Here is a 12,860-nt window from a genome sequence, read left to right on the forward strand (position 1 = left end):
GCTAACAGAGGGTATTTAATTTTGAGGTGATCCACTTGAGGCAGATATTGCTGCAGAATGTCATTAATTTATCGTCACAAATGCTGCTTCATAATTAGACAGCTGTCTTGCTTCTGCATCGAGCAAAGCGGTGACTGTGACAAGCTGAATTGAGTTTATCAAGAGGATAGTTGCCAAATGTAACAAAAGAACAGAAAGTTGAACCAGAGAAGTTTTTTTTTTTAACTTTAAAAAGGTTACAGCTTTGCCCTGAGGATTTTCTCTGTGAGAAATTTAAACAGTTGAATTTGACTTTTTAATTTAAGTTCATTGCTTATTCCAGACGCAGGGTCGGGCATAGACTGTAAGCCTGGGTCAGCGCTTACCTGCGAGTCAGATATCTCCGAGGGTTTTTCAGTCAGACTGCTGCTTTCTGCTGGGATCAGGTCATTATACTTAGTGCTGACATCCTCATCTGAGTAGTGCAGACTTCCAGGACTTGGTCTTGGAGGAGAGCTGAATTTAAAAAAAAGAAATAAAATACATTAAGAAAAGTAGAGAGTTAAGAAAGAGAGTTATAAAAGCAAGAAGATGATAAAGAGCTAATGTTATATAAGAAAAAAGAAGTTTCTTTTGATCATAATTGCATTCTCCGAACTGATTTTCTTAAGCTCTCACTTTTTTTTTTTTTTCATTCGGGAGTAAAAAGCTGTGTCAATCCTGTGACTGACACCACAGAGACAACTAAAGAAAGCCACCAAAACAGTTCTAAAAATGAAGCTTCAGAAGCCACAGGGTGTTCAGTGGGAACAACATGAATAGATCCAGCACAGACTTATTGATTATGAAAAAAAATGATTCAGACAAGCACAGCATGGGTTATTTGTGCATTCCTGGAAGCCACTACATTAGGCAGGACAGAGATTAGAATTGATCTTATACTTTTGCTATTCTTTTCTAATCTTATAAAGTGTTTGTGGAAGTTTGGCAGTGGACTTGTGCCAACCTCATGAACAGAATTTATGCAAAAAAGAAAAAAGATCATGAAGATCATGAAAGCACTCTGTGGCGATTAGAGCTGAATTAATACACAGAGCGACTCAATCAGAGTTTTAGACTTCCTGCAGAAAAGCTGGGTAACTAAGCGTGGACTTGAGCTTTGTGAGCATTAAGAAGTTCTCATACAGTATGAATGCAAGTCAAGTAAAAAAAGAACTCCTTAACTTCTTTTGGCTCCAGTCATTAAGTCCATGAAGTGAAGCAGAGAGAAACATCTGTGCAGACAATTATTTTTCTCCTTCTGCTGTAATGACTACTGCTGCGTTCAAGGTCTGCTGAGATTGAATTGGATGGTCTGAAAGCCAAAACTGGACCACTACCCTCGCATCACTGCGCTACATCAGTGGGCTCAGTATGCATCTCAGGCTAATACATTAAAAGAAGGGTTTGCTCAGTTGGTTTCAGAAAAAGAGACTAACGAATTGCATAAACTAGACACTGCATGAAAGTAAATGTTTAAATGATCTGAAATGGAAAATGTATGTGGGGGCAGAATAGACAAGCATAAAATGCTGTGATGTCAAGTGGAATATTAAGGCATAAAGAAGACAACCTTGACAACCTCTCCAAAAAAAAAAAAGTTAATATGTACACACAGGCGCTAAATCACCGGGAATGCCAAGAACAGGCTTAGAAGACACAACATGACAACGGCCATGAAAAGGTTGACACAACAAAGGGATATCTCCTCTGGGTTAAAGGGGATGACGTGAGGGGGTGGACTGTGGAAAAAAAAAAACTACATTAAGACAAGGTTGAACCAGACATAAAAAGGATGGAGCCATGTGAGTGTAGGGGAGGAGGGGCAATAGATTCTGAGCTTTGAATTATTTAGGAGCACTGTATTTATCCCCCTCGCCTTATCTGTCTAATTCATCCTTCTTTCCTTCACCCTTTCAAATATCCCACAGGGAGCTCTTCTGCTCTTCCTCCCTTAGTCTACAGATCATTAACAAACAGTACGGTACCAGTTTGGAGCTCTTCAAAGAGAGGGAGCTACTCAAGGCTCTTTGATCCCCTTGGCCTCCTTGGTCAAGGAGAAAATAACAGATTCCTCTGCCCTTTAGTGCACCCCTAACACATTCCACCACAATGTGCACACTAATGTGCAAAAAAACAACATCTATTTTAGTGCTGTGACAAGAAGCAGACGCTGAAGCACCATCCCCCAAACACAACCAACTGACCATTCCTCCAGCCCTGACCTATGTCTACACACGTGCTTATCATGCTGCAGCGTTTGGGAAATTCTATTTATCTCATGTTTGCATAATCATTACCAAAGACACAGCCTACCAAAGTCCTGCTGACATTATTCTGCGTCGTGATAGCCTGCGTAGCACTGCGTGTAAGAGAACCTCTGCACTCATGCCCAAAAATAAATAGTCGGTTCTGTCTCATAAGTCCTCTTTATGTTATTTCCTGCTGTCTTTTGGATTACCTGGAATAACAATTACATTTTTTGTTTACAAAGTCTGTTTCAGAACTCTGCATTTGGGTCTGCAGCCCGCGATCCATGACAGTCCTTGCCTAAAGCTTTGATGAACAGACAAAGAGGTTTTGAATGTTAATTAGCCAGTATTGTGCTGTCCCCCAATATGTATTTTTGCACCACTCAAACACTGAATGTCAATGAGAGGAGATGAAGGAGGCTCAAATCACCAGCTGGTGCCCTCAAGGTTCAGTTGTTTTCACTCGCAACTGTTGAACTGTTGTTAAGGGAAGAGGGGAACACACAACAACAAATACTAATTCTTGTATATATTGTAAGTAATACAAAAACACTTGAAAAGGAAACGTGACAAAACTGACAGAGCAATATATCTGAGAAATGGAATATCTGCTTGCAAGCTTTAAAAGCAGTGGCCAGCTGAATACCGTCGGTCATAATGCACACAGGAGGTATTTACGGTGATGCTGACTGACCGGGTATAGATGCCGTTTTTACGGCAAAAAGAGTTCTTCACAGAGAGGCGTCGGTTGTTCAGCTCCAGGGCTGGGAAGCGTCCCTCATCGAGCCGCACCATCTCTCCGTGCGTCAGAGGCAGCGACGTGCAGTTGGAGTGGTTGCCTGGACGGGGGTATGAGGATGACACTGTGTGGGTTGTGGAATGGAATAAATGAATCAAATCTAAAATACATTTCAATACCTTGGATTATTTTATCACTGTATTCGGAAAACACAATTTTTGACACACAAAAAAAGACTTGCACGGTCATTCTGTTAATGGTTTCTCCTTAATTTATATTTGCAAAACCTTGCTAAAGGTCAAAATGCTGTTTAAGTACAGGACAAGCTGAGGTAAATACCACTTAGTCAGGCCCAATGTTTAATACTGATTCCAGATAAAACAGCCTCCAGTTGGCAGTACAGGTTCACAGCTAGGAAAGCTGGGAAATGTTTGGGAGGGACTAAGAGGTCATCTTTGTGTCCTCACACACATACAGTCCTTGTCTGAGCTGGCCAACCCTGATAACCTTGGCACCATGCTGAACACTGGCTAAGCTAAAAAGTCAGTAGTAGGAGGCATTAGGAAGGCTTGCCCTGACTTTCACTTCTCCCCCAAACATTGCTCCCATCTGTTTAATGCGACTCTTGCGTGTCAGTCATAATGTATTAATAATAATACCAACAATACGGCTACTTACAATGATTAACTTCCTGTACCGTACCCTTGCGTTTAAAGAAAATAATTGACTTGTTGATACAGTGATACAGGAGCAACCTTTGCTGTTGTTAAATAATTACTCTCAGTCTATCTAATGACCTGAGCATTAAATCACTGCCAAGCCATTTATTCCAGTATTGATCCTTGCTGCAGTAAAATACGAACAATAATATTTATTCATCTGCCAATTTCTGCTGTTCACTGATAACATTAACCCTCATCTTTCCCCTGTCAGCCAAACAACGGAGGGAAATCAAGGCCATTTGTCTAACTGTGTGAGCCTTTTTGCTCCCGTTTAACAAGATAGACTTTGGATGCTGCAGTCATTAAAATGCAGCGCTCAGCAGACCTGTCTAAGAGGAAGACAAATTCCACTTGATTGCCTGGGTTGCAAACAGAGAGAGAGCCTGAGATATTAGCAGAGTTTAAGGTGTGTTTCATACCTGAGTCTGCTTTTTTGGTATACTTTTTACTCTGGCCTCGGATGATGAGAATGAAAATAAGGAGGAGGATAAAGATGAGTCCCACAAGAGCAATGACTACCAAGAACCACCACTCCTCATAGAAGGGAGACACTTTCTGGGCTGAAACCAAAATAATAGATATTAATATCTGATATTTAGCACAACACTGCGTAAGTCTTCATTTTATATTACAACCGACCTGATATGGAAGGGGACGGGGCACTGGGGGACCCGTAGCCATAGTCGTTGACGGCAATTACTCGAAAGTCGTAGGTGACCCCTTCTCGTAGCATGTCCATATTAAGCGTGTAGGATGTCACTTCTCTGGGAATGTCTTTGATGAGAATGTCCCACAATCCTTCATCTAAAGGCAAAATAAGAAAATCTGTGAATAAAATTAAAGTGTACGGTGGACAGATTAAAACTCAAACAACATGTATGTTTGTAATTGGCCCACCAGATGGTCTGGCCTCTATGACGTATCGCGTGATGGGTGCACGGCCTTGATCGCCACTTGTCCAATGCAGTGTGAGAGCTGTGCCATATCGAGAAATAAAGGGTTCTCCTGGAGGGCCTGGAGCTCCTGAGAAAACAAGAACGGTGGATAAAAAATGACAAGGGAGTCCTCAAAGGATTTGATTACTGACACTGTAATAAAGAAAAGCTATAGCATCCCACCTTCTCCGGGTCCAGTGGTGATGTTGGCCTCAACCTCGGGGCCGTAAGTGAGAGTTTTGGCCCGGATGCGAAAGTTGTATGTGACACCATCGGCCAGGTCTTTGATCTTCATCCACTGGGGAGCACTGCCCTTCACATCTACTGTCACTATCTTACTGACACCTGGAGTGCGAGGAGAGGAGTCTGTACAGGAAACACTAAGACTCTAGATACTGCTTTCTACAAGCGACAAAGAGCCAAGCTTTGTGAATAAGCGCAGACATACAGTCACACACAAGACCAGATAAACTCACTGTCAGAGACCAGGAAAATATATTTATTGCTTTATCTAGCTTAACTCTTGGTCGATTAGCAGATAGCCACAGGACCACAGCAGCTCAGCGTTCCACCTCTGCTCCCAATTACTCGACAATCTGGTTCAGGCAACTGCATTTAGCTGGCTGTTAACCATGTTGCTCTCACTGAGGGTAAAAACTGTACAACACTCCAACATATTTTATCAGCCATGCCATATATGTTACTGCAGGGCCTACACTCATCTGTAACAAATTAGAGCATAAGCTTAAGCAGCGCAGGTCAAAAAAAAGAGTATGGTTAAGAGGCTTGAGGTCGTAAATCACTGCGTGAGAAAAGCAAGCTGAGGAATGTCAAGCAATGGCAGAGTTGTTAGGTTCCAGGAGTTTCTCACCATCAACTGGAGTGCAGGGCTCATAAACCAGGCGGTAGCCCTCAATGATGCCGTTGGCCTGCTTCGGCTCTCCCCAGGACACGTTGACCGAAGTGGTGGTCAACTCGCTGAAGTGCACGTAGCTCGGAGCACTTGGCGCTTTTGTCAAAGAAAGTGGGAAAAGTTGAGATGTTAATATAACAGTCGTGAGATGAAACCATGTATACAATGAAGACTTGGTCACAACACTGCAAAGTACTGACCAAGAGATGTCGGTGAAGTAAATATGAATAGTTTTCTTTAAAAACATTTTTTATTAGTTACTTGTGCTTTTTCCTTCAAAGCTACACTGGCAACAAAAAGTTTTGGTTTTTGGATCAGCAAATCAGTGAAATCCATGGGCAGTGCTTAGTGTCTACAGCCAAGAAGAACATTTGCCAAATTCATAAAAGACAAGCTATGCAAATTAACACAGAAATTGAATACTAGGACAGTTCAGAAAATAAATAAATAAAAAGAATAATCAGCAGAAATTAAATGTTGCGTGTAATTCAAAAATTTGGGTACCGTGAAAGAGGACCAAACAAAGTCCTGCACAGCAGTATAGGCAACTAATTCCCCCAAACCCAAAAGAAGACACTGAAGTGACACTAAAATTCATTCTGTGACCTTGAACAACAGCTTTGAGAAATTTGAGTGCTGAACCAACCCAGATCCAGCTAAGTGTCAGGATTTAGACACAATTCTGCATAAAAATCACAAAAGCTTGTGTTGGCTCACTTCCCAGTACCCTGTTGTGTGAGGAGCCAAAATTCCTGCCTGTGTTTTTAAGTTCTCAGCACTTTGTACCCCTTGCCAATGTCACAGCCTTCAAGGGGGTGGGAGAGACGTGAGAAATATACACTGTAAACCATTCTCTGCAGAAATCGCAGAGGAGGGACTTTCACTAGCTCGTAAACACAGACATCTTTGTGCAGTTGTAGCCAAAAAATACTAATCTACATGTGTCCCCCCGCACTTTGTATTCTTTTCTCCCCTGCTGTCATTAGGCTGCTTCCCCCATGGCTTGTCCAGTAGGATGTGCCAAAAAGATCTCTAATACTACATCTCACAGGACAAAACTAAACTGTTCAGTGAGAATGTTTCCTGCTGAATAGGAGGGAAAGCTTTTATGTTATTTGTCTTAAAGCTATAGAAACACAATGAGTCAATATGAAAACACCTTTTGTATCGCTCTACTCTTCAAAAGCTTTGAAAACCATGTATCCACCGAGCGATGTGGTTAAATAATGAGCCGTCTCGTTGTGCAGATGACAGGGGGAGGGGGGATTAACGAAAGATAAAGAGGAATAAGATATATAGATCCAAAGACTGCAAAAAGCACGATGCTGCAAGATAAATCCCTCTGGTCTTTTGAAGGATCACTGTAATCTTTCTGTCCACGTCTGGATTTTGCGTGACTCACCTGCTTGCTGAGTGCGCCCTCTGGTGGGCAGGGAGCGGGGCCCATCCCCTGCAGCGTTGAAGGCTGCCACACTGATCATGTAGGTGGTGTATCCTGTCAGATTTTTAAGCTTCACCCCAAGCTCTGGCAGGAACAGGGTACGCAGGCGCTCTGTCTCATTTTGGAGCTGAAACTCCCAAAAATAGATCTGGAAAGAAAATGACAGAGTTTGGGATTCATAAGGTTTTCAATGAAAAAATATAAACATGGACATAAATACACATTATTGATACCTTGTAGCCCTGTATGTCTCCATTCTGGGCATCCAGAGGAGGTGGGTCCCAAGTAACATCCAGCTGTGTTGCTGTTGAGGACTGGACCACCACATTTTGCGGAGGGGCTGTTGGGACTAGATAAGGGCAGGATTTAAGTAATTGAGCTATTATGTGATATAACTGCTAAAAATTGAATAAAGATAAAGGGTAAGTAGTCTTGCAAACTTGCTGCACAGAGAGAAAAGAAACATACCCGCCTCTCCAACAAACACTTCCTGTGGTGCACTGCTAGGACCCTCCCCCACTGCATTATACACACTGAGACGAATCTCATAGCGTTTGTGTTTACTCAAATCTGCAAGCAGAGAACCCATAGCAGTATTTTAATAGAACAGTTAGGATGAAAGAGTAATAAGAAGTTACTCCGGTGAGAGACAGTCACAGTGATGCCCGTGGCAGAACAATGGAGTGTGAGAATTAAGAAGCATACTGATAAAAAGATGAGGTTCTTGTGGGGACGTGGAAGATTTGTCAGTGATTAAAAAGACAGAACGCATGCTGAAATAATGACAGGGAAGCTTGGAGAGATTAAAGTCATTTGCACACAGTAAGAAACCGCGGTGGTCCCTTAGTGGCTACAGATGAGTGGGAGGATGGAAGGCACACTTGCTGTAAATTAGTATACAAATGGCATATTTTGTGCAAATAAACTTTCACAGATGACATGGAAACAGATGGAGGGTAATGGAAGAGAGGGGCATAAAGAGAGATACGCGACTTACTATCGAGTTCATACTGGGTGAGCGAGGATTCACTCAAGTTCCTGACGCTGTAGGGAGCTGGAGTTTAAATAGGAAAATAGGGAGGAATAAAAGCGGGTTTAGAAAAATGGCAAAGAGCGCATTTCTGTTTATATTTTTTGGATCGCCTGCAGCATTCGGTGATGCTAAAGTGAAGGTATTTAAATAACAGGCAAAAGCTTTCAAAAAGTAGCTAACTCACCAGTAAGATCAGCCCAGTTGGTTGAGGGACTGTTGACTGTGCGGACAGTGAAGCTGCGTACTCTGTCATAGTGTAGCTCCCTGTACCTGACTCTGAACCCCAACAAGACTCCATTTATATGGTCCTCAGGAGGAGGCTAGGAGGAGAGGAAGTCTGCTTAATGTCCAACATTAATGATGGCCAATTAATATTAGTTTCTATTCTATTATCCTTTGCAAAATAAAAGAAAGGAAAAGCATTTTCAAGCTACCAACCTACCTGCCATCTGACCAGTACAGAGGTGGTGGTGTGGGGTGTAACAGACAATATTGTTGGTGCTTTGTCTGGAGCTAGAAAAGATAAAAAACCAACAACATTGTGTTACCAGTTCAGCATAGCTGTGGAAAGCGATACGGCGTTCAAACAGTGTGGTGGAGAACAGCTCGACAGTAAATACACATACTGTTGACGTAAAGTATTCACTGCGATAATTCAAAGTCAAAGCTTAAATGTAAAGGCATGCTTTTGCAGTTAGAAACTCAATGGAAAAATCAATAGATAATGTCTCTGTGGTGCGTGCTGGGTTAGTCACAAATTCTTACCATCCTGTAGCGTAGTGATGGCTTCACTCTCCTCACAGTATTCACTGTCTCCAATGTCATTGGTGGCTTTAACACGGAACTGGTAAGAAGTAAATGGCTTTAACCTTGAGGGAGAGAAGAAGGCATGTATATGTCACACAGAGCTACTAACAATAATAAGGGTAATGCAGTTATTAAAGCAGACTTTTATGTTTACCTGTCCACTATATAGGAGTTTGTTTCATGACTGACTGATGCAGAGTGAACAGTCCAGTTGCTGTCTGGAAGCTCTCTGTACTGGACTGTATAGTAACGAACTGGGGACAAGCCATCGCTGCCTGGTTCCCATGACAACAGCACTCTACGAGCCTGGACTTCCTCTTGAGGCACTGTGGGACGGCTCGTGGGCTGGGGTCGAGCTAAAGGGCACAGACAGACACACACGGTCCCTCTCAGCCTTAATATTTAGAGGTGGATCATTTAAATAATACATTTTAGCTGCAGCATTTTACACTAACCTCTCTTCTCTGTTGTGACCACCAGAGCCTCAGCAGCCTCCCCCCAACCCTTGCGTGTTTGAGCAGTGAGCCGGAATACATAAACCATCTCTGGTTTCAGTCCTGCTGCTGTGTACTGTCGTGCACTGGGGCTCAGCACATCTACGGTGGCAGCATTGCTATTTGAAGAGTTTCTTCTGAATGTGATCTGATAAGCTAAGAAGACAAACTCATATCAAAATAAAGTCGGGCATAAAAAGGGATAAGCAAGAAGAACAAATTGGCTCCAGTGCAAAATCAAACCAGAGGAGATGGGGAAATTTGAAGGGAAATTCCACTCTTGGTCAAAAAATTTTTTTTTAATCATGGCTTAAGACTTAAGGCTCTTTTTCCCCCCTCATTTTTATGAAATTTAATTTGGGACACTCCAGAACTGAAGCTGAGCTGTAAGTTTTTATTTTTCTGTTTAATTTGTCTTTTTTATTTTAACTGATTTTCATCTTCTCGTATATTTTACTCATTTTACATCCCATTAATTTGTGTCTTTTTATTGCCTTCTATGTCTTTTATACCTTTGCTTAATGTCTTTAATATATCATTCACTGCCCTTTATAACTCCTACATATTGAAAGCTGTTATAAAAATAAAATTCCACTGCCTTGACCAGCCTTGACTTTCTCTCCCAATGCTATCAAAGTCTATAGTAGAAGTTCTGCTTATTGTAAACTCACCCAGTATAATTCCATTAGGCTGTGCAGGAGGTTGCCAGATAAGCCTAACAGAGGTGGTTCTGACTTCTGGGAACAAGATGCCAACTGGAGGGCCTGGTACTGTCACAGCAAATGAAAAATCATTAGGCAAGAATATCATACATAACAGAAATCCAGTGATTTAAGAAAAGCAAATGTATACATTTGAAAAAAGAACATTATTGATATTACATTTGTTTAGAGATGAAACATGAAGAGCTTCAGCTACAGCAGAAAGGTTAAAGTTGCTTGGAAAAGTTAATTTACCATCATCCAAAGTCCTCTCTAGAATGGACGGTGAGCTGCACCTTCCGTCTCCGATTCGTGTGAAGGCTAATACCTGGATCTCATAGAGCACATACTTGCCCAGACCAGTTAGCTGGACACTATGACTGGTGTTTCCCTCTACTGTCCAGAAATCTGGAGCTGTGTCTGAGTCCTTCTCCTTATAAACAACCTGAAAGATGCAGAATATTTTACATAATGACTTTAGGAGTATTAGCACTTAGAAGCACATTATTTATATGAATTTTACTCTGAAATCTGTTTCAATTTCAGACAAACAGTCAGAGCTGTTACCTTATAGCCCAAGATGAGTCCATTGCGGTCAGTCTCTTGGACCTCTCCCCACCGCACCAATATGCTGCTGGAGGTGGTGGCGAATGCTGAGACATTGGTGGGGCCGCTGGAGGGGACTGCAGCAGAAGATAAAGGAGGACATTTAAAAGACTTCAATGACATTTATGTGATTTATGTTGCCATAGGATATTTATTTTCTCACCAGACTCCCTTGTCCTGCAGTGGACTGGCTGACTCCATGGTCCAGAGCCAATACCGTTGATGGCCTGAACTCTGACCTCATACTCTGTCCATTCTTCCAAGTCCTCTATGGTGAACTCCCTCTCTAGGCGGTCCATTATGACGTGAGAAAGGACCCCCCCTTTAGTTCCGGCTTTGGCGTACTGGATGCGATACCCAACCAGATCTGGATTGCCATTGTACTCCCACTCTGGAAGAGGCTAAGATGATTTTTTGTTGTTGCTGTTTTTATATCCACAGTTCAAGCAAGATCAATAGAAATTTCATCATAATTGACAGTAGGTACAAAGTGTTGCCAGAACAAGAAGAATTCGTTTGAATTGCAGGGATTAGCTTAGATTTTAAAATGCGATAATGTTTTAAGAAAACTGTAGAACTTTAAATCAGGAACTACAGGTTCATATTTAGGCTACAAGTCTTGAAAAGCAATTAAAATGTAGTTGCTTAGCAGGGCATAAATATAGCTTTTCGGATTTTTAAAAATATATTATTACTGAAATGCAACAATATTCTTCCAATCAAATCAAATCAAATCACTTTTATTGTCACATCACATGTGCAGGTACATTGGTACAGCACATGTGAGTGAAATTCTTGTGTGCAAGCTTCACAAGCAACAGAGTTGTGCACTTTCACTTTCACTTAACTTTGTCTGTCAGTACTAATAAGATTAACATAGATCAATTATTTGAGAATAGTAGCTATCACCAGCACTTGCAAACAATTGATGTTTGCATGTGCTTAAGTGCACTGAACATAAGGAGCTGTAGTTTTTAAATTAGCGCAGTCCTGATTCATAGATGCTTCTATGCCACAGCCATGAAGTGAGCCACAAAATTTTTACGACAGTTTAACACTCAGCTTGTGAAAGGAGGTCACGATCAGTGAGCTATGTCATCAATTTGTAGAGCCTATTACCCAGCTGACACCTATTTGCTGGTATATCTACCTTTTTTAATCCTTTTAAGGAGCTGCAGGAATGCCACGAGTCTCTGTGTCTCGGTGCTTAGTTGACACCGCGGTGACGCAAAGAGAACCTTGCTGACACAGAAATTAGCCATAACCAAGGACATAGTGCATGTGGCTTTCTGAACCATCGTAAATATCATCTCCTTTATTTATTCATCATATAAGAGAATCCAGAGAAGAGCAGCAAATTTGCAGAAGCAAAAAAAACAACATAAAAAAGGTTTCTAAACTAAGGCTTTTGAAAACAGGTTTATTTATTTTAAACTGTCAAAGTAATCATTTTATTGCAAACTTTTTATTATGTGATTTTTTCCCCACGATTTTTATGGGACCGTAAAATGTAAATGGATGGATGAATTTTTATGTCCTTCACCAAAATCTGATTTTTACAAAGCTTATCTTAATAATTTTAACAACCCAAGGGCATTTTCCCAATTCTGTCTTATCCCAACCATACTTTCCAACATTTCCAGAAGAAAAAAAAGTAATTTAAAAATTGCCTTTACATGGTGCATGCAAAAACATGCTAAAATCTACATATCCAAAATTGAGTCCTGACCTAATAATATCTGATGAAACTCAATAAACTTCAGACTAACTGAATTGGGACCAATGTGAAATGAAGGGTGGCTTACCACCCAGCGAAGCCACAGGCTGGTCTCACTAGCTGTGCGCAGGGTGACATTTGCTGGGGCGATGTCTGGAGGGGCCTGCAGGGTCTGGATCTTTCTGGACGGCTGACTTGGAGGACTTGTGCCCACGATGTTTACCTGACGCATTCGGAACCTGCAACAAAGGAAGCCAGATAACTGTGGATAACATTGTGGATAAACTGGTGTTGATCATGATACAGAAGATTAGAACTGATCTGTTACAGGTCTGATGAAATGGGGCTTTAATGATGTCCAAAAACAAAGTCGGTCAATGTAGCAAAAGGGAACAGGATCTTTTTATGAGCAGAGTTAAAGGCTAAAATAATTCCTAATCTAACATTAGACAGGAGAGACAGTTTCTGTGTGTGGAGGGTGC

The 12,860-nt window shown here is 41.5% G+C and overlaps 1 protein-coding gene across 4 annotated transcripts in view; it reads right to left on the reverse strand.

The window, feature by feature from the left end:
- Positions 1 to 12,860, reverse strand: part of LOC113020647 (protein sidekick-2-like) — an 85,153-nt gene that overhangs the window by 2,209 nt on the left and 70,084 nt on the right. The window contains exons 24-44 of one of the 4 annotated variants that reach the window (XM_026164798.1): positions 12,467 to 12,617; positions 10,825 to 11,062; positions 10,623 to 10,738; positions 10,311 to 10,500; positions 10,026 to 10,124; positions 9,316 to 9,510; positions 9,015 to 9,216; positions 8,819 to 8,922; positions 8,496 to 8,566; positions 8,238 to 8,373; positions 8,018 to 8,074; positions 7,489 to 7,590; positions 7,254 to 7,369; positions 6,982 to 7,168; positions 5,538 to 5,675; positions 4,850 to 5,011; positions 4,629 to 4,754; positions 4,371 to 4,535; positions 4,151 to 4,291; positions 2,965 to 3,109; positions 366 to 495 (exon numbers count right to left, since the gene is read on the reverse strand). In XM_026164798.1, the coding sequence (XP_026020583.1) occupies positions 366 to 495; positions 2,965 to 3,109; positions 4,151 to 4,291; positions 4,371 to 4,535; positions 4,629 to 4,754; positions 4,850 to 5,011; positions 5,538 to 5,675; positions 6,982 to 7,168; positions 7,254 to 7,369; positions 7,489 to 7,590; positions 8,018 to 8,074; positions 8,238 to 8,373; positions 8,496 to 8,566; positions 8,819 to 8,922; positions 9,015 to 9,216; positions 9,316 to 9,510; positions 10,026 to 10,124; positions 10,311 to 10,500; positions 10,623 to 10,738; positions 10,825 to 11,062; positions 12,467 to 12,617 (2,971 nt within the window). Of the gene's footprint in view, positions 1 to 365; positions 496 to 2,964; positions 3,134 to 4,150; positions 4,292 to 4,370; positions 4,536 to 4,628; positions 4,755 to 4,849; positions 5,033 to 5,537; positions 5,676 to 6,981; positions 7,169 to 7,253; positions 7,370 to 7,488; positions 7,591 to 8,017; positions 8,075 to 8,237; positions 8,374 to 8,495; positions 8,567 to 8,818; positions 8,923 to 9,014; positions 9,217 to 9,315; positions 9,511 to 10,025; positions 10,125 to 10,310; positions 10,501 to 10,622; positions 10,739 to 10,824; positions 11,063 to 12,466; positions 12,618 to 12,860 lie in introns of all 4 variants that reach the window. The other 3 variants (XM_026164795.1, XM_026164796.1, XM_026164794.1) reach the window with 3 other exon arrangements.

The sequence above is a fragment of the Astatotilapia calliptera genome, chromosome 4 (genome assembly GCF_900246225.1).
Source record: "Astatotilapia calliptera chromosome 4, fAstCal1.2, whole genome shotgun sequence".
Classification (NCBI taxonomy): domain Eukaryota; kingdom Metazoa; phylum Chordata; class Actinopteri; order Cichliformes; family Cichlidae; genus Astatotilapia; species Astatotilapia calliptera.